The 21,449-nt window shown below is 47.3% G+C and overlaps 1 protein-coding gene across 1 annotated transcript in view; it reads left to right on the forward strand.

Annotated features, from left to right (window-relative positions):
• Nucleotides 1-3,114: 3,114 nt before the first annotated feature.
• The window catches only part of LOC119386731 (uncharacterized), a 52,781-nt gene continuing 34,446 nt past the window's right edge, over nt 3,115-21,449 (forward strand). Inside the window, exons 1-3 of the mRNA XM_037654015.2 lie at nt 3,115-3,129; nt 13,540-13,606; nt 18,320-18,557. Of these exons, the coding sequence (XP_037509943.1) occupies nt 13,549-13,606; nt 18,320-18,557 (296 nt within the window). The 5' untranslated portion in view covers nt 3,115-3,129; nt 13,540-13,548. The remainder of the gene's footprint in view (nt 3,130-13,539; nt 13,607-18,319; nt 18,558-21,449) is intronic.

A 21,449-nucleotide genomic window follows, 5' to 3' on the forward strand; every position in this document is an offset into this window, starting at 1 on the left:
TATGAACGCGAAGGCAACGAACACAAGGCTCCGATCCAAGTTCAGGCCTTGAAGACGTGTGTGGCGACGCACCCCTCACCCCGTTTAGCCCCATTCAACATTCGTATTCGACTTTATGTTTTGGAACCTTGATTCTGTACGTATTGCTAAGGGGAGAAAACAGGCTGTGCAACGTGTTTTACGAGCTGTTTACTGTTCTGTAGCGCACCCCAAGGCATTGAGTACAAGGTCCGCGAGACTATAAGCGAACGTTGCCGTCTTCTGTCTTGGCCTCATACTGGTCATTGTGAGCGCTTCGCTTCAATATCGACGATCAGCTCCGTCGCCGGCTGCTAGTAGCCGAATTGAACGAGTGGTGCCGACTTTCGCGGACACGAAATCGATAAAGTTCTATTCCTTTAGCACAAGCTCTTTTCTTGTGTTGTACTCGTCACCCACATGGGGTTCTCACGTTCACGTATAACTTTTTCTGTTTACGTCATGTATCGTAATCATCGTGGAGAAGCTAAATCGGGCCGGATGACCTTCACCACCGCCTCGATTAGCGACGTAGGTGCAGCAGTAGACTCACTAGTTCATTTAGTTCAAATCTACGATTCAACTAATTTACTGTGACTAGAAAACGCGGCGTTGAACCGCCTCCAACAATAGGCATGTGACACGTAGCAAGTGTCACTATCAGTAGCAATGAAAAAATCCGTAAACAGGGGGTGGGTGCTCGAGCCGACGTTTCGACAAGTGGACTTGTCTTCTTCAAGGCTGGATTAGTATCAAGTGACACGTATGTGCACATGGGTGAAAAACCAGTATTTGGAAGATGTACACAAAATGAGGTTGAGCGAAGGCTTCTCAGCGCGAACGGAGCGCCTTCATTTGACTTTCGCACTGTATCAGCGGAAAACCTTCACTCATCGAGGGGCCGCTAAGATTACTCTAACATTCATCTGAGTGAAAGCGGTTATAGTAAGGAATAAAGCTTAGATATCGAAGAAACACGTGCAACCAGTAATCGGCTAGCCTAATGTTAACCTGCGCAATTCGATCTTTAGAACATCACGGAGAGCACGAATTCGTCACGTTGATGCCTGAAGCTTACCTCCTGGCATGCAGCTGCGTCATCGACAAACGCTGATGCTCGGTGGCACAGTCTGTCCTTACAGGAAAAATAGTTATATTGTTTTCTATGAAGACGCGCACCACAAGAGGCTGAAACAGCTGAAGGATCGGCCATACCAAGGATCAACCGCCAAAGCTTACAATTTGAACTGATTTTTCCATTAACTTTGACAAGACAAGCTCATAAATATGCAATATATGACGTTCAGTTGCCCCGCCGTCGGTAAATCAGCATCGTTTTCTGGATCTTTGAAAATGCGCAAGCGTTATATCTCATACAGAAAAGGCTCGTTCGGTATTATCATTGCATCAACATGCGTGGTCACTAAACAAGTGTGTGTGTGTGTGTGTGTGTGTGTGTGTGTGTGTGTGTGTGTGTGTGTGTGTGTGTGTGTGTGTGTGTGTGTGTGTGTGTGTGTGTGTGTGTGTGTGTGTGTGTGTGTGTGTGTGTGTGTGTGTGTGTGTGTGTGTGTGTGTGTGTGTGTGTGTGTGTGTGTGTGTGTGTGTGTGTTTATAGTTCATTGCTCAGATAGTTGCGCCGTTAATCATCTGCCAAGCGGGCTGGATATACAGATGCGCTAGCGGAATCGATCTTGCCAACAACCAACAGAAGGTTGTCCCATAGTCCATAAAACCGCACATTAATATCCACATTCTCAGGGTCTCTTCGATTTGTCGTTCCGGGCGGTCCAGGGTATACGCTTACAGGAGCAACACTCATTCGCTAACCTCGCCATGTCAAGCAGTGTCAGATTGTCAAGGAGGGAGAATCGTTGAGGCCCACTGGGGCCACCAAATATATAATTTCCGTCAAATAGAACAAAGAATATTCGGGCCCACGGGTATATTGCTTTGTCGTCAGCGGTCTATATACCACATCGCTTATTTACGTTATCGCACGCTTTATTTCTTGCGGCAGCAGCTCTGTGTCATAACAGAGTTTTCCCGCTGTATTGTATGTTCCCACAGTAACCTCAGACTTGGATATGCGCAGATTTCACAAGGAGGAAGATTATTTAATGGAAAGAAATGCGAAGAAGGCGGACTATAGAGCGCGTGCCTGTAGACTGTGTCGCGTGAAAACGTGAATTCAAGAAGCCAATGGCGGAGCTCTTTTCCTGCTTCTCTCTCCACCTATGCAGATTCCATTCGCGTCTCTCCTGTCTGGTTGTCATTGCTCTGCTTGGGATGACGTATAAAATGAGGCTCCTAATGGCAGCTGGCACAGCATGCAGCGGACAGGACGGATTGAAGAAGACAAGCGCACGCACTTACCGTCCTCTCTGCTTCGCGTTGTGCCGGTTCTCGTGGATCACTAACAAGCGGGACTTTTCACGCTCGCACAAACGTGAAGCACAGATTGAATCGGAAATGAAATGTCACATTACGCAAGCAAACAAAAAACAATAAACCGCGACGCTCCGCTGAGGCGGATCCTTAGCGTAAATGTGCAGTACATTTACTCAAACACAAAAGTGCTGGGAGTAAAAGTGATTTCTATACATCACGTGCGAGAGATAATGAGCCGCCCGTAGGCGAGTACTACACGTACACGGGGAATAAAAGGGAAAAAAAAATGCAGATGAGAGGTCCTTGAATAAAGGTATCGCTTCGCCAATTAGCTCGCCGTGTACCTGGCGGCAGGAGGAAGAGTGCCGGTGGACGCGTAGTACGTACACCTCAAAAGCCCGGCCTTCTCGCTCGGCTAGCTCTTTAACGTCATCGTCAACTTTCTTTCCGTTCGCACGTGCGTGTCGTGAGCTCACGTAATGGCGAATCCGCTTATGGCGCGTTGCGACACGCCCTTTTGTTCTTTTTGTGGCGCGTGCCTCGCACACCGAGCTGCTGGACTCGCGACGGTGCGTCATTGGCTTGGTCGGTCCTGCTGTACGCGCTTGTCACGTACAAACTGGTGCCTACTATAGAGTGCGTATCGCTTGGAGTTAGGGCAACACAGCTGGAGGTTCCATTCTTACCGACAGATTCCACGTGGGATTGCAAATCGCCACGACGGTGAGTCTTGTCATATGGCAGGGATTTCCGGGTACACAAATGGTTGCTTCGCGTATCTGGCTTCGCCTATCTTGCTTCGCGTACGATTGTACGGAGCTTGCCAACTACGCTGGGGCCATTTAACGCGTTAAGGAACACCAGATGGTGTTCTTTCTTTCCGGAGCCCTCCACTACGACGTGCCTCATAAACCATATCGCGGTTTTCGCTCGCAGAACACCAGATAGCATAATTATGGGGCCATTCAACGTCCGCTACGCTGACTGGCAGAACTACAGGGCAAACAAAACACGCGTTATTTGAAACGAGAGCCGCCCAAAAAGTTGGGTTACAGGAATAATTCGTACCACTTAACGCGGCACCAAATACAACGTTGGTATTAGGACACTTCTACAGGATGTTAGTGGATGACGTATGACGCGAGATGAAGAAACATAAAACTTGCATCCGTCTGCATCACCGCCCACGACACGTTCCAGGTTATACGTGACAGCTTCTGTACTCGAATTACGTCCACGACCAAAGAAAGTTGCGAAGCTTTTTGTCTACTCGCGAGCTACCCTCGCACTCGCTGTAAGATAAAAGCCGCAACGACACTTTCATTGCAGGGCATAGGCACTAAAATAGGTTACATTGTCACTGTGATTAACTACATTTCACTTTGTGTTGGTTGCGAGTGCTCCAAGTAACTACCCTGACTGCGGATGTGTCATGGCAGGGACTTCCCCGTGTTCATGTTTGTTGTACGTCAATGATGTCATCGAGCGCAATTTTTTAATTAGGCGAAACGCAGGTCACATGCCTTTATTACAAAAGCTTTTTCTCTCTAGTTTAGCGCGGCGCGGGGTTGTTCCAGAAACGTTGTCAAGAAAGTTTTAGTTCGCTGTTTCGATGATGCACGTCTAATGCGGTTTTGTTATCAAATATCTGATGCCGTGTGGGACTGCGCTCCGTGTATTAGATCACATTATTGAACAGCACTGTTCTCATCAGAAAGACGAGCTTATCGTGGCTTGTAAACCGACTAATAAATGTTAGCGGTACGTTCTAGAATCTACTTAGTGCGGCTCGCATCTGCGAAAGTCGATTACGCTTGGTTATGTACAACCTACTTCACTGCATTCAATTAACGGTGACTAGACGATTTTATTTATTTATTTATTTATTTATTTATTTATTTATTTATTCCATTTATTTACCACTTCAGAGAGCAGAGGGCATGGGAAGAAAAAAATCATCAGAGCTTGACTAGGCTTCCCAGCCTAGTATATATTTATTTATTTCTGTACATGGACAGCAATTGAAGAAAAATTGATAGGCTTCACAGCATGACGAAGGCTTCAACCCGCCACGGTGGTCTAGTGGTTGTGGTACTCGAATGCTGACCAGATGGTCGCGGAATCGAATTCCGGCCGCGGCGGCCGCATTTTCGAAGGTGGCGGAAATGTTTGAGGGCCGTGTACTCAGATTTAGGTGTACGTTAAAGAACCCCAGGCGGTCGAAATTTCCGGAGCCCTCCACTACGGCGTCCCTCGTAATCGTATCATGGTTTTGCGACGTTAAACACCAACAATTATTATTGACGGACTCTTCTGCGAAAAAAGCCGGCAGATCCCATGCATTATGGGAACCAGATTCTTGCGAATCAGTCATAACAGTAGAAGCCTACATCGGATTTGAGCCAGAAATTACGAGGTGGTCCGGCATCTGCGTGTAAATCCAGTAGTTTTGAGCATATCGTGTGCTTACCGCTCCCGCAGAGTACACTGGCATCTAATGGGTAAATATCTCATGCTCCTCGGCACTCACGTCGAAGCAGAGAAGTCAGTTTCATCTCCACGAAGTGCACACTACGGGGCGATGATGAGCATATCCATACGTAGCAGCTCGAAGGGCGTATTCGCGCTGAGGCCCCAAACTATACGATGAGGAGTCCATAGATGTGTAAGGTTTGCTTACATTGTAGGGGTGTGGCACGAATAATCGAAAATTCGATAACGAATCGAACAGCGTTCTATTAAGACGAAAGTCTTAGATGTCCTCATACAAACGCGGAAATCGAAAATTTCGAATACCGATCGACAGCGTTCTATTAAGGACGAAAGTCTTAGATGTCTCATCAAACGCGAAATTTGACTGTCGGCGCCGGCGTCCCGCGGCGTCGGGGGACGCGTAATGCAAACGTGAAAAAAACAGGACCGGGTTGATTGGCATCCTTTGCCCTGCAGTGGGCATGATGATGATGATGATGATGATGATTATGTGATGATGACGTCACCACACGACCTCACGATGACGTCAAAAATCTCCAAAATTTGTTACGTCATTATGACGTCATCATGACGCCACTGTGACGTCACGCGACGTAACGTCACGGCATTACGTCATCACATGACGTAACTTGTTCAAGGGTGCTCCGATCACGAAGGCAATGCAAAACCAGATGAGGTGCCTCCGATCTTGGAGGTAGTGCAAGTTAGGTGCAGAAAGCTTTCGAAGGGTGGCGGGGCAGGATCAATACGTCGACTAACAAGAAAAAGATGGCCTTCGCCTTCGAGTCGTCTTAACTGAATGCATAAGGGACCCTGTGAGTTTGATTCGGTACTCGAATCGAATAGCGCATATTCGAAATACCGAATATATTGCCAATAATAAGCACCGATGAAGAAACTTCAAAGGAACAACACGTTGGAACAGAAATGGGTAGCGTCTCTTGTTTTAATCATCGAAATACCTGGATGCATGCGGCCCAAGGTTTTACGGGACTATCGACGCTATATTGATCACAGGGTGAAGGCGTCGTTCCTTAAAACAGCAGTGTCGCCGAAGCGACAGAGTCACCAATCCACTATCTTCATCATGACGTCCATGATGGTGTTGACTCATGACTGTTGTTTAATGTCTACATATCACTTTTATTTTAAAGCTGTTGACAGAGTGCCACCTTGAATACCGTAGCCACTGCTGTATTTCAACCTGGAGTTACAAAATATTTCAAGGGCTCTAGTTGCTGTTGTATACGAGCTTGCCCCAGTTTACATAATTGTGGTATTGTCGGTTAAAAATGGTCGTAATGTTGCTTTGTTAAAGCTTGTGAACATTTGTTTCAAATAAAATGTGGAATTCTTGGGCTGCTTCTAACGTTACATTACCGTTCTAGGGCTGCTTTGAAAATAGTTACCTTACTATAAGAAATCTATCTAAATAGTATTCGATTGAGTGTCATCGCTATTGGATTCCTATTCGATTCGGTCCCAAAATTTGCTATTCGCACACCCCTATTGCATTGTTATGAAAGCGGATAGCCGACACAGCTGCCACCCCAGTTATATAGCGTTGACCTGACAGTACGCTTGTATAGGGTCTTTTTTCGAAAGAGTTTGAAGCACTGGCACGCGGCTCTGGGTAGAATACTTCACTGCCATGCAGAATGCCTGGGTTCGATTCCGGCTCAAGCCGGGTTTTTTATCAACACCGGCACCGCATTTTCTGTGACACGGGCTCCTTTGCACTGTCGCGTTAAAGGGTTCAAAGTCTGGGTTTATATAGAATGTGTATCTCCTGCGGCACATACCCGCACACCATAAGCAGCGGTATGCGGGTATGTGCCGCACGTGACTGGTGGAAAGGATTTCATGATGCACGCGACAGGGAAGTCAGGTTATTCATGTTATGAACTGCGAATCGTGTTCGTCATATATTCACGTCCTGCTATGCCAATTTCGGTGTGCACCAAGCTAAGCAGAAGACCACGAGAGCGCCAACACGTAGGCGGTTAGATAGATAGATAGATAGATAGATAGATAGATAGATAGATAGATAGATAGATAGATAGATAGATAGATAGATAGATAGATAGATAGATAGATAGATAGATAGTAGATAAGATAGATAGATAGATAGATAGCAGGGGCGTAGCCAGAAATTTTTTTTGGGGGGGGGGGGGTTCAACCATACTTTATGTATGTTCGTGCGTGCGTTTGTATGTGTGCGTGCCTATATATGCAAGCAAAACTGAAAATTTTCGGGGGGGGGGTATGAACCCCCCCAACCCCGCCCCCCTTGGCTACGCTCCCGATAGATAGATAGATAGATAGATAGATAGATAGATAGATAGATAGATAGATAGATAGATAGATAGATAGATAGATAGATAGATAGATAGATAGATAGATAGATAGATAGATAGATAGATAGATAGATAGATAGATAGATAGCCAAAGTACCCTTGGTTCGCTAAGAAATAATACAGTTAGGAGCAGAAGTTTACAGCATACATTTCCACATTAGTCATGAACATCACGACGTCGCTACATCTTCTGTCAATCGCATAGAAGGAAACCCCGTGCGTCTCTCCAGTCCGGTCGTGCCACGACTTATTTCTTCACGAATTGATGTTAACCGTTGCATATCTCCCCAACGACTGATGCTATATGGCGTTAGCTTTTCGTTTAATTTCGAGCCTTTACCAAAGATGTGTCCACTACGTTTTCTGGTTTAGCTGAGCGCTGAGAAATTCGGAAACTTGATTTAACGAAGTGATGATAGCGCTCGAATTTATTCGTCAAATCGGGAAGTTCGTTAAATTAAAAAGGAATTTATTGGTCCTTCAAAATCTAAGATTATGACGTAGCGGCCCCCAAAAGCTACCACGACACTTTATTTGCCACTAACACATGCCTGCGCGTCTGAAAAGTCCGCGAGGACAGCCCGGACATGGAGCCTCCCCTGTCCATGCGATACAGGCGAGGTAGACGGTCACGTGAAGCTAAGACAATCTGCCGATGTGCAAAGACAGGGAGAACGAATGCAGCGATTGTGCAAGCAGGTAGACCAAGAGAGATTCGTAAATAACGAATGCAACCACCGTGTTCTTGTGGGAGCATTTACGGGGACAACAAACCACCACCGCCCCTATTGCGCCATTTGGTACGTAAAAGCGCTACCGACTTCAAGGAAAGTTTTACAGCGCGAAAAAAAAAAAGAGAACACGAACAGACGAAGGGAGGCGACACGGACTAGCGCTGTCGCCTCCCTTCGTCCGTTCGTGTTTTTTCTGCGCTAAAAAATTTTCCTTGAAGATGAATTACCAATTCGCCCAAGCGCTCACGCTACCGACTGTTAAACCGTTGTTCCTTGCATGGGCGGGGCGTGCAGCCTCGTCAAATTAAAGCTATATGTAGGGCAGCTAGGTGTTTCAGCGCAATACCGTTACAGCGCACGCCAGAAGAAAAACCTGCCTGTGTCAAAATTAGAAAGAAATCGCTGCATTTTTCATTCTCATTTGTTTCCGGAAAACTTTGTTAAATCGGGTTTAGTGCCACGATAGCTTCGTTAATTCCAGTTGATGACAACATTGAACCTATGGGTACCTGCCGGGGAATGTAAATTTCTTCGTTAGATCGGGAAATTCGTAAAAGGGGGTTTCGTTAGATCGATTTTTAACTGCACCCACTTTATTTTCACGTGACCGGGCTTCACTCAGAAACTGTAACCATCGTTCGGCGCAGGCCACGCCAGAATGTTAGGAAACCTTCGCGCTTGTTTTAGATCGTTCTGCTCAGATTGCGCGCACGGCTCGAGTAGCTGAGCTTATTCTTGAGTTAACGCGAGCTCCAGCTCTAGAATGTTCGATCACGCAAGTATATAAGCCGACGTCTTTCACCGGCGATCATATTGCAGACGACCGAGGACTGTGCTCACCGCTATCGTCGCATTGTACGCAGAGGCCGATATATAGAGGATGTTTCCGAGGGGTAGGGGACGTCCGTTTACGCTTTGCCTGATAGATCCTGTCCTTGGGGGTATGCACTCAAAAATAAAGAGGGGGGGGGGGGGGATTTAAACATCAACGTTCGTTTGCTGAAGTGACGCAGCCCTCCTTCCGGCAACCCTCGATGCGGCTTCGCACGGAGGAGAGAGCCGGGGCGCTTCATTTATGCTTTAGCCTAGACCGGCGGCAGCCGTTGCACGCTTTCACTGGCACATGAATTGTGTAATATGACGCGCGGGGCGATGTTATCAGTTTGGACTTTATAGTATAATTCGGCAGCGCACCTAGTCTAAATATTTCGTGTGTGTGTCCTGCTCTGTTGTGTTGCTTCGTGAGTGTTCGCTCGAAATGACAGATATTTTTAAGACTATCGGAATCCTCGACTTCGACGACATCGTAGACTCTGCGGTCGCTTTGGGTGAACGCGCGTTCGCCGTCAGTGTTCAACTGCCGTTGTAAGCGCGCGAGAAGAAATGCATTATCGGTCCATTTATTAGACGTGGAATGTAATATTGAGCTAGATTTCGAAGCACACTTCCGTAGCGGCTTGTAGTCGTGCACTGTGCGATCAAACTTCAGGCCACTTGATTCGTTGCTCTCCTGTCTTAATCTGTGCCAGTGTGATTAGGGTCTAGGTATAGTGTTCATGTCCTCATGATCACAGTATACCTAGAAGTGGTGGTAAAAATATGGACTTTCTTGTGTGCTCTCTGATCTACTGGGATGTTACTGATTACAGATAAGCGTATGCGTGGCACTTTGAAGAAATAAAGCAACCTTCGCAGTGCACTTGTGGTTGGTTGTCAATGATCATTCATCGGTCATTGAACTTCTATGTCTTAATAATAAATTGAGCCACGTCAAAAAAATGCCCCCACCTCCCCGAAGGGAATTGTGAGGAAATGCGAATGCATTTCTTGCGCCGAGAGTACACGGCGTAGTAATTTTAATGGCGTAAAGCTGGACACATCGACGCGCTCAAGTGTCTCCCTTTGGGCGCCTCTTTCAACAACCTTCCTACGTGGGTTCGTAATCACCTCAGGGATGTTGCCACCGCCTTCATGCAGCACAAACCGCGTTTAGAACGCGCTGTTTCAGGCTGTGCCAAGGCAGCACAAACGCTACAAACGCGTTTCAACGCACTGCATTGAGGCGGTGGCGCAGGGCGGAGAGAGCGAACGGCAATAGAAGGAGCGAAAAAGCACTGCACCTACCCTCTCTACACTCTCCCACACACGCTTAGCTCCGCCGAGCTCCCGCTATGCGAGCGCCCTCACACGCCAAGCGCGCTCCTCCTCTCCATCACCTCCGCTACCCGCCCGCACCACCTGCTCCTGTTGCTATGGGCATAGCCATAAGCGGCGCGCCAGCACTGTTGCTATGGGAGAGGGACCCGCTTCACGCTGTCACCGCGTTGAAGGCCCCTGAACCGGCTTCTTGCGTGAAAGGTAGTCACTCGCTGAGTGCAAACTATGTGAAATATCTCGTTAGAGTAGACTGCCTGTATAACTAAACGGAGCATAACAGAAAGAAGCCTCAAGCCAGCGATCGCACGGGTTCGCGACGACTGACGGTGCCTCTGCATGCATGTATGATCGTCTGCATGCATCGTACTGACGGTTTCGCTCTTGCTACGAGCGCGTTTGGCACCGCGCTGTGAACTTTAGGCCGCAAAATATGAGAATTTGTGAGTAAACAAACAACTACTGTTGCGCGGACGCTATCAGAGCAGTTCAAAAAATTTCCTTACAACTGGGCTTCGTTGCGCATGGCAACTTTGTGATCTGCCGTCCCGACGATTCAGTGTTTTTTTTTTTTCGGTCTAAATTCGGGTACGTTTCAATGTCATTTGACAAGTGTCTCGCACTGTGTATCGTCGGTCTTCTCAGCGGGCAAATGCCGCTGCTTCTGTTTCTTTATTCAGCGCATTCGTTTCGTTGGTGCTCACACAAAACGTGAGCAAATGCGACGCCTTTTTTTAATGCTCCTTAATTATCGTTCCGTTTGCATTCCAGTGAACCTGCCGTTCTCTGTCATCAAGAAAGTCATAGACCAAAGCTTCACCACTTCGAGATCGCTGGCGGCATGTAGTAGCATGCGACCCAGGAAAAGAAAGAAAATACAGTAACGTTTTGCCGGACTTGTTTGCAAACGTCGGCTGTGAACTAGCACCCACATGAACTTGAAAATAGCGGTGAATAAAATAGAAGGTATTGCAGCACCGCAGCCGCAAAACAGGATAGTAATTATTTGGCGTGTACCCCAGCAATTTTGGCAGCAGGTGTCGTGTCTAACGCCAACAGGGTGGCATCTTTCCCACGTAAATAAAATGAGGTTCCAAGAAATACATGGGGTTGGCCGGTGGGCCGATCATCGCGGGGCCGATCACGGAGGCAATGCAAAATTTATGTAGCTTATGAAGCAATGCATGCCTCATCAAATGGTAAGGTTGCCCGTCTCGGCGTCCCGCGTCGGTGGCGTCAACACTATTGAGTGCAAAAAGTAATCGTCACGTGATGGTGTCACCATATGACGTCATCATGACGTCACCAGATCGCCAAAATATGTAGCATCATTATGACGTCGCATAATGTTACGTCACATGATGACGTATTCACACGTCCATGGTCGCTTTGCATTGCCTCCGTGATCGGTCACGGAGGCCGTGCAAAACCGCATTAGGTGCAGAACGCTTTTGGAGGGGAGGCCGCGGGAGGATCAGTACATCGACTGACAGAAGAAGATGGCTTTCGCCCTTCCTTCTAGTCATCTTAACGAATGCATAGGACCCCTGTGCGTTGTTTAATTCAACGTATCTAAACAATGACTTGCGCATCTGCAGCCGATTTTGTGGACGCTGAGCACGGGGCCGACGATCAGAGGTCGCATTGGAGGGTTCTGAGATGGCATCGCACGTGGTAAAAGTAGCGCTTTTACCATCCTGTGGCAGATAAGCATCATTTGCCGGCGGGAAGCGCGCGCGAGCCATCGCCTCAGTGCGCGCTGTCTGCTACTCACCGAACGTCGCAGGCCCGACGCAGTAACAAAAGTCTTCGTCGGGGAAGTGCTTGTTGCACACAAGACTCGTAGCGGATGGCTACTTGCCGGTTCTTAGCTTTACAACCCATGCTTCACGCAGTTTCTTGTCCCGCGGTTACAGGTGCTGGTTGACACTGGGCTCCTTTGCGTAAGCGCGGCACTGCGGCACCGAGCGGTAGAGCCCCATGTTCGTTGCCTTCGGAGGCAGCCACTCTATTACAATGGTTTCAATTGAGTAGAAAATGAGAGAAAACTTCCGAATTTGAACAGACCGCAGCGCATGTGGGACTTGAAACTCGTTTTCAAAGCACGCGGCAGTGCGCCACAAGCAGCCGACGCGGCCGCTGAGACCACGTGATCCTGCCAAGCACGTCACGCCGACGGTGGCGCGCCGGCGGTTTCACAGTGGGGGGGCCTCGAGGCCAATACTCTCTCCACCACACGCTGGACTTCCGCCGAGCTCCCGCGATGCGAGCGCCCTCACACGCCAGAGCGCGCTTCTCCTCTCCACTCACTCTCCGCTACTCCGCCCGCACCACCTGCTCCGGTTGCTAGGGGCGAGGATAAGCGGGCGCGCCCGCAGCTGTTGCTATGGGAGAGGGAGTGAGAGCGGAGAGGCGCGCCGACACCAGTGGCGGACACCGATGCTTGACATAGCCCGACTAAGAAATGCGTTCGCATCTAAAACAGTTTGATCTGGAGAACTGACCGCTCTCGTACCGTGACTAGAGACTGCGTGTGCGCTTGTTTGATTAATAAGGGACACATCAAGTGCTTAACTATCAGGCCCCGCACGTGACCGTGCTCATTTTCACTGCTGGTAAGCTTCACTACACAACAAAGAGTACCGCAATACATTACAAATGCTTCGCAGCACAACACAGCTACACTGCGGTAAAGCTGACTACACCTACGGCCGCTGAAGGTTTTCATCCAGCGGCCATGCTATAGCAAATCGCTTATCTTGCTACACATGGAAATAACGCAAATAAGCAGTGCGGTGCATTAAATCTGAGTGGAAGTGCAAGCCATAGAGCTACATAAGCAAAGTACACGTCGATATATGGACAGCGCGCGCAATACAGATCTTGTTTGCGCTCCCTAATGATGAATATGCTTTAGTAAGCTTCACCGCTACACAGTAGTGCAACGCGAAGAAAACTGAATGTCAGTTGTGAAGTGTACTACTTGTGGCCGTTCGTTGACTGCACGAGTATCGCCACGTTGCTTCAAGGGCGCTAAGTGCTTCCTGCTCCGATATTCGAATTTCGCAGGAAGGGGTTGATGAAAAATGAATGATAGGTCAAGTTTTACGACTTTTTAAAACGCATTTAACGCTGAAAAACACTGTACAAATAAAAGAACCTTATTTATATTTTCTTGGCTAGGTAGAGCAATCACCACACATAAGGAATACTTGCCGCCGTGAAAACGAATTCTAAAGAAAAAAATATCGGCAATAAGCGTATGACAAGTTGGGACGTACGTTTTGATCGACATTTAACGTTATTTTTTTTTTAGAAATACTGGTTCGAATCTAGGGGGTCGATGCTGCGTGTAACTGTCTGACGCATTTTATTGATTTGATTACTTATCGCAGGGATCGAACATGTGGAGCCTCTCGGTCATCAGTCTCTGCTGCGTCTTCGCCGCTGCAACTGCGCAAAGTAAGTCCCTCGAATCAATGCTCGCTAGTATACCATATACGCCAAAATGTGGCAAGCTTGTGGAACGTTTGAACTCGACGTGGAACAGGGAAGTCCTCATTTGAGGCGTTACACGCCACAAAGACTTGGTGTGATCGCGCAAAAATCGATCCACATTGCACGATGTAAGGTAGGAGAGATTAATAGGGTAGAGCGCAGTCGATGAAACCGCTCAACATTGCTTCGCCTTCGAACTGGCTGCGTCTGCATAGCTGCCAGGCTGCATGCCAAGGGCTGCATCCTCTCGCTGGCCTGCAGAAGATGCGGCGGCCCAGAGACATTGGAACACCCCATCTGTGCCTGCCTAGTCCCGACCCAGGAACACTTTAATATAACCACAACTACAAGCAACAAGGCCTCCCTGCTGCAACCCTCACAGATTTGATGTGTTAGGTGTGCCTCGATCTCCAGTCTTTGCACAGCTTGCTACACCAGTCGTTGAGTCCCACAAGGTGGCATTTACGTATGGTATGGTAAAACTTTATTGAAGGATCCAGCGAGGTTATTGACCTGGGCTAAGCCAGCAGGGTGTAAAAAAGAAGGGTGTAAGGCAAGGAAACACGATCTCCCCAACGCTACTCACCACGTGCTTACAGGAGGTTTTCAGGGCACTAGATTAAGAAGAGTTAGGCATACGAGTTAATGGAGAGTGCCTTAGTAACCTGCGGTTCGCTGATGACATTGTATTGATGAGTAACTCAGGGGACGAATTGCAACTCATGACTACTGAATTGGACAAGTAAAACAGAACGGTAGCTATGAAATTTAATGTGCAGAAAACTAATGTGCAACGGCCTTAGAACAGCGCTTTATACGATATGCAGCGAGGAACTGGAATTTGTAAAGGAATACATCTACTTAGGACAGGTAGTAACCGCTGAGCCGAACCATGAGACTGAAGTAACTAGGAGAATAAGGATGGGATGGAGCATATTCGGCAAGCAATGTCAAATCATGAATGACAGTTTACCACTGTCACTCATGAGGAAGATATATAACAGCTGCATTTTAGCGGTACTCACCTACGGAGCAGAAACCTGGAGGCTTACAAAGAGGTTTCAACTTAAACTGAGGACGACGCAGCAAGCAATGGAAATGAAAATGAAAGGTGTAACCTTAAGGGAGCAGAGTGGGTCAGGGTACAAACGGGTGTTAAGGACATCTTAGTCGAAATCAAGAAGAAGAAATGGACATGGGCAGGGCATATAGCGCGTAGGCAAGATAACCACTGGTCATTAAGTGTAACTTACTGGATTCCAAGAGAAGGCAAACGCGCGAGGGGGAGACAGAAAAATAGGTGGGCAGAGGAGATTAAGAAATTTGCGGGTATAACGTGGCCGCAGCAAGCACAGGACCGGGTTGATTGGCGGAACATGGGAGAGGCCTTTGCCCTGTAGTGGGCGTAGTCAGGCTGATGATGATGATGATGATGATAATGATGACGATGATGATGAAGCCAGCAGGGGTCGATAGCCGAGGGGGGTAGCCTGTCGGCAATAGTCCTGGCTCGCTGAACAGTCCGGAGTTGGTCTGTGGCTTCCGAACTGGTCAAGACAGTTCACCAACGTTCGTCAAGGAGATCTGCTTTAATGCTATGCTCTATATAACTGCAGATTACTTGTACAGCCCAATTTTAAGGCGGGGTTTATACAGCTTGTTCTGGATAAAGCATCCCCGCCACAGACGGTCATCAATCTCAATTTTCGCAGAAGACATCTGTAACTGTGCTTCAGGAGTAACTCGCTCGCAAGTACGCGGCCGATTACAAGAGGCAGGAACGCAGAAACCTGTCTATCTTCAGAGGCAAGGCCTCAAGTGTGGGTCATTTTCCTTCACATGAAAATCGATTACAGTCCACCCAATCATCATTATGGCAAGGCCATTTTGTACAAGGGAACGCATCGACTCTAAGGGAACTTGCCGGTAGCGACCTCTGCTCGAGCCGTCAAGTGCCGTATCTGAGGAACAGTCTACTTTCGATCAGCCACCTCTTAAAGGGGTACTGACACCTTTTTTCGAAGGCGAGTGTACTCCGCCATACTAATATCCTGTATGCAGAGGCGGCTCTGAGCAAGTGTGAAGCTCGGCAAATGCTGATAAGATATTTAATTTTGATATTAAAGTCAATTTTTCCATGGCGCACCTACCGACATCGACACTAGCTTGACGTCAGGCTACAGTACTAATTCTGGTGACTTCACGCAGCAGTCTGGCTAGTTGTGATGACGTCAGGTACCAAAACTTCCAAGATGGCCGCTTGTGTGTCACCAAAACATTCAAAATGGCCGCTTCTACGTCACCAACGGAGCCACGTTGCGGAGCGGCCGGGGAAACGTCATTGTATATTGTGCGAGCACGTGACGAGAAGCTCATACCGTGTTGTGACGTCAGGGTACAGTAGGAACCGAAACTAGCTTTTAAAAACACACTGTAATTACTTCTTCAGGGTGCACTCGCGCTTAGCACTACCTTTTCTAGGGTCTTGAGGGCTTGGCCTTTCGTTCGCCGCAAAATAACGACAAGTGAAAATTTTCGTGTCAGTACCCCTTGTGTTCCTGAAAAATATGGGGACTGTCGGTGTTTCTATGGTTACTCTATATACGGTGCTCTTTAAAGGTTTATTGCGCTACAGCACTCGTGTGCTATAAAAGAGATGAAAGCCGAATAACATAAAGTATAGACACACCCAAATGCTTATAACTTGCCTTGGTATTCCGCGACGTGGCTCAACAGCTGAAACAATTGTCATCACCATGTATCACCCCATTAGAACGTATCTCGCCGATGACACCGATTGAACTCATCCTGGACGCATTTCCCGGCTGAAGACTAATTGTATCGCCGATTGCGAAGACTGGAACCGAAGCAAGTTTTTAGAACAATGTAGCCTCCAGCCGTGCCTCTCGTCAATCGGAATTTACGACTGCTGCAAGATCGTTGTGTCCGTTTGCGTTCTGCAGCAGCCGAATGTGCGCCTTTTCAGTGAAAATGTTTGAAAGAAGCACAGTTTGCCGACATACACCATGAAACAAGCCGCTCGCCATCTACCAAATGACATGTGCTTCAAGCGAGATCACATTTATACAGATGCCTCTTAAATTGTAACCACTTCCACTGGTATGGTACTCATTCCATCGTTATCTACCTGAGAGAACTTCTATATCAGACACTTCGAAACATATACAGGTTCTGAAGTTATCGCCCTTCATAGCAACGTGCTTTACGTGCGTCCAGGGCCACCAAGTTTCTTGGCCGTTCTTCTCGATTTGAAGGCAACTCTGCAACCACTTCCGTCAGCATTGCGCCATGGCCCACATGTACAATTTGTCCCTGAGATTAGACTAAACTTCCACTAGACAGTTAATAGAGGGCATAACGGTTTTCCAGTGGCTTAATGGACACGGTAACATTATTGCCGCACATCTACAGCTTTAGGAGTAAGACCTGACCTCGACGAAATTCGTGCCGTCCTAGAATTTCCGGTCCCGAAGTCATCGAAAGACCTTCGCAGTATTTTGGGTTATGTTCCTATTTCCGGCCCTTTGTCCAAGATTTCGTGGCTATTGCTGTGACACCGAAAATGCTGCTTGCGTCTTTTTTCCGTGGCAGACGAGCAGCGTCTTGATTTTTACCTCCACAACTTCACAGATTGTCTTGTCTAGAATGGCAGGGTGGCGATGCTTCCCTCCACCTTGTCATCCGGGATGGTACTTTGTACCGACTAAATTTTCATGCTGAAGACCCTGATCATCTCTTCGTACCAAAGCACCTTCACACGAACGACTAAAAGGAGCCTCACGGCACTCCCGCCGCAGGACTCCTCGGCATCATAAAGTACTCCGCCGCTTATTCTGGCCTGGTGTTACACTTTTTTCCAATGTTACGTCGAGGCTTTTAAAGCATGCACCTTGCGAAAAACTGCTTACTTCTTACAAAGGTCCATACCGCGTGTTTAGCCAGGTGGCTGCTGTCACGTATAGAATTGCTGGAGCCATCCACGCTACATTATCTGCCGCGACAACCAGTGACAGGTCACGTCCATATTGGATGCGCAACACAAGAAAAGTTCGTAGTAGAGACAGTACGAGCTCAAGCTCTGAACTAGTGTATTTAGAAGACAAAATGCACTTAAATATTTAATCGTTAAATATGAAACTGGTTTTGACAAGACCTCTATATCGGGCACAATGGCAAAAAAACGCCTGGTTTTCAATATGACCCATTCGGAAATTGTACTCAAGATGTCCTGTATTGTACAAAATAAGAACGCGAATACATCAGCAACATTTCACGAAAACATCCTATAATGACGCTTTGCATATAAGATTGAGCATGCTAAAATGGTTGCAGAGCTCCCTGTGGCCACAGATGTCACCGAAGTTAGACCAGCTACGCGACATGAGTGATTACTGAGACCAAGGCACCAAGAAAACAATGACGTATCATTCTTAGCTAAATAAATTTTCGTAGCTCTGCTAAAATGAACATAGCTTTGGATAACTTTTTGCCTAAATTTGTCATATGACGATGTCTGCTTTCGGGAGTCCCTTTAAGTCAGTTTTGATCTTTTTTCGATGCTAACTGTTAACCTTGGATATATTTGCTAATGCTGAATTGGTCATTATGTTCTCAAACACTTCGGTATCTGCGGCTGATATGCGGCTGACATTTCAGGCAGCATCTACCCATCCTTGGAAGGCGTGACCGAGGCGACGCCTGCGCCAGGACTGTACGCCGCAGTGGTCAACTACTTATTCGATCAAGTGCTCAAGGCGGTGAGCCAGTCGGGCGCTATCGACCCGCTGACGGTGCCCAACACCACACGGCGCTTTGAGACTAAGTTCATCGTCAAGGTGCAGGCAGAGGCGGGACTCTACTCGGGACGCCTCACTGGCTTATCTACAATGCACAGGTGCGTTGTAATAATAATAATAATAATAATAATAATAATAATAATAATAATAATAATAATAATAATAATAATAATAATAATAATAATAATAATAATAATAATAATAATAGTATTACTCCCTGCAGCTGTGCACGCCCCCGTAGGCGCTGTTCAGCACGGAGCTTGCGTACCTCGGGGCGACCGCACACATCGGCAATGCGTTCATAGGCGTATCTACCGGGGGGGGGGGGGGGGGGGGGCAAGCGGGGCGCTAGCCCCCTCACTGAGAAATGTTAGGGGGGCGGAGCCCCCCACTTTTGACAATGGTCATTGTAGGCTGCAGACTGGGAAACTAACAAGTCAGGCAAAATTTTAAACGAACGCAGCAATAACGTAAATATGTTATAAAATTTGTCCTCCGATTCAGCTGTGACGACTGTCCTCCGTGTGTCATGACCACGCACTGTAGGCTACGTGCGGTGCGGGATGTCTATTCCACGCTTGTGCGTCTTGAGAGGAGGCTATCGCTTAGCTGGGACTCTATAACATTACGGCAATCTGTCATCATTTTATTTTGTTCTGCCTGTTCTAAAATTTACGTAATCGGCGACGCGTATATGGGCGGGAACCAGTGAACGTTTTATAGATCGACCAAACGCTCTCTTTTTTTCAGAAAATTTAGTTTCTTTTGAAAAGGATTAGCATCGCCACTGCTCCATATCCAAGCTGCTGTGGGTTGATGAGTGTGCAGAAGTGTCAAGTATTTTAGTTGTGCGTAGGCAGGAGAGCTAAAAAAAGATTCCCACTTTAGTCTCCGATTAACCTGCTTCACCTTGCTTATCATATGGTAGCCTGAAGTGGTCGCGGTGGCTTTTAACAAGGCTGTGGAGTCGAGCACATTGAGAAGCCCGGCTTTCAAGTTTGCCCCGTAACTTGGTCTACCTCACCTGGTAGATGATCAGCGTCCACGGTTTTCTGGACTAAGAAGGCTGCCCACCTGCACAGAATTGTGTTTGTTCCTGATAATGTTTATTTCTCTCTCTACCTCTCTGTCAGCAAAGATGAGTTCACAGAAAGTTGTATACGCGCAGAACAGCTCAACATCGTTATACTGCTACTGAAAGTATCTATTATACACATATGAATCCATCTCGCCCGCTGTTATAAGTAGCCGCTGCCAATGTGATTGGCGGATGGCTTCTTGAATTACGTTCAGAAAGAGACACTGTGGTTATTCCTAAAAATAAAAATACTGTTCAGAACAGTAATGCGCTGCCTATTGTGCAGACTTCATTTTAACGCCGCGAGTTTTCGCATACTCGTGACGTCGCCTAACAGGGAGGCGATTTTATGGCACACCGAAAATTTTTCGCGAATAGCAAAGAACCAATGACCAATAATACACTGAATCGAAAATAGCTTATTATTATTTTTGCTTTACGCAGTCATGCGTAAGTGATAATACGCGGTGGATCACTTGCGCGTCATTTGTTGCGTCGTGTTACGAGCAGGCGCTGTGAGCGTGACCCAGAAAGTTTCGACCAATCATTAACAGCTAACTACGGAAGGAGACAATGCGGTTTAACGTTATAATCACCCACATTTTCTTTTCAAAAAAATTTGAGCTTACACAGTTTGCGTAGGCTATCTACTTGGAGGGGCCGGAGGGGTAAAGGGGCCACTTCAACGTTTTCCCGTCCACCCCCCATCCGAGCTAGGAAAAATAGGAGGGCAAGGAACGACACCTAGTATGTAAATTCGTGGTCATTTATAATCTCATAACTATACGCAACGAGCTCAATGTGATTTCTATAAATATTAATCGACTGAACTTGGTCTTCTTCTTAATTAAGACTATACGCTAGAGGTCTCTAACAGTAAAGAAAGTGGCACCCGGCTTATCTTGAAGACTTCTGCGAAGTACCTTGCTTTGTCAGCCACATGTTTTGTTTACTAAGTGAGAATTTAAGATACTAGAGTCATAGCAGGTTCTTCATACTCATCGTATCTACAACGCCATACTAAGACTGCGAAGCTTGAGATGATGATGATGATTAGTGGAGCCCGCAAGGGCCATGGGAGGCCAAAGAGCGCCATGGAATGCTCAGATGAAGTACTGGTTAAATGTGGCTGTACTCTTTAAACTTCACGGTAATATTTCCAAAATGCCATTAAACAGTGCTGTGTTTCGCAGTATTGGCCGCGAGATCGAGCAGAGTCGCCGCCTGGCGGCTACTGGCTGAAGCGCGCGTAGTGTGGATTGCTCCCTGCGTCGTCTGCTAGCCACGCGGTGTTTGCATGTGCGCGTACGTCCTGCACGTTCTCAAAGGGCGGTTTGTTCTGTTATGTAAGCGCGGGTTTAACTGCTCATACGTATACCTAACATGGTGTACAGAAGGAAATGGGCTTGCTCAGCTGCATGCGCATTGTAATAAGATCAGTGAGTGCTACTTTCGAGAGGGCTGTGTATTGGTGTCGTACCCTTCGTTCGCCAGAATCATTGCAGTGTTGGTGCCGCTTTCTGGTTCAAGTACGTCAAAATGTTCACTTGGCATAGTCCCAAACATAAGGAGCATTAAATAGTGTGTGAATGCCGCGTTTTAGCGACTCTGTGGTAAACAAAAGCGAGGCTCATGCACTTTCGCGTTGTTGTTAGGCGTATAACTGCGGCACTGTAGTTCATAATAAGCTTTAGTTGTGCTTAAGCTGTCCTCTTATTGTACGGTCGTGGTGCCACTACAGCAAAATATTTCTATCAAGTGAAGTCTGACTCTTCGGTACTCAAACTGTCCCCTAAAAAAAAAAAAAGATAATGGAATGACACGGCAGTGATAAAACGGAGTTCCCGCGCGCAATTTTAACTTTGGGCGAAATTTGTGCAGAAACACCCGTGTGCTTAGATTTGGGTACGCT

This window comes from Rhipicephalus sanguineus, chromosome 3 (assembly GCF_013339695.2).
Source record: "Rhipicephalus sanguineus isolate Rsan-2018 chromosome 3, BIME_Rsan_1.4, whole genome shotgun sequence".
In the NCBI taxonomy this organism is placed as follows: Eukaryota; Metazoa; Arthropoda; class Arachnida; order Ixodida; family Ixodidae; genus Rhipicephalus; species Rhipicephalus sanguineus.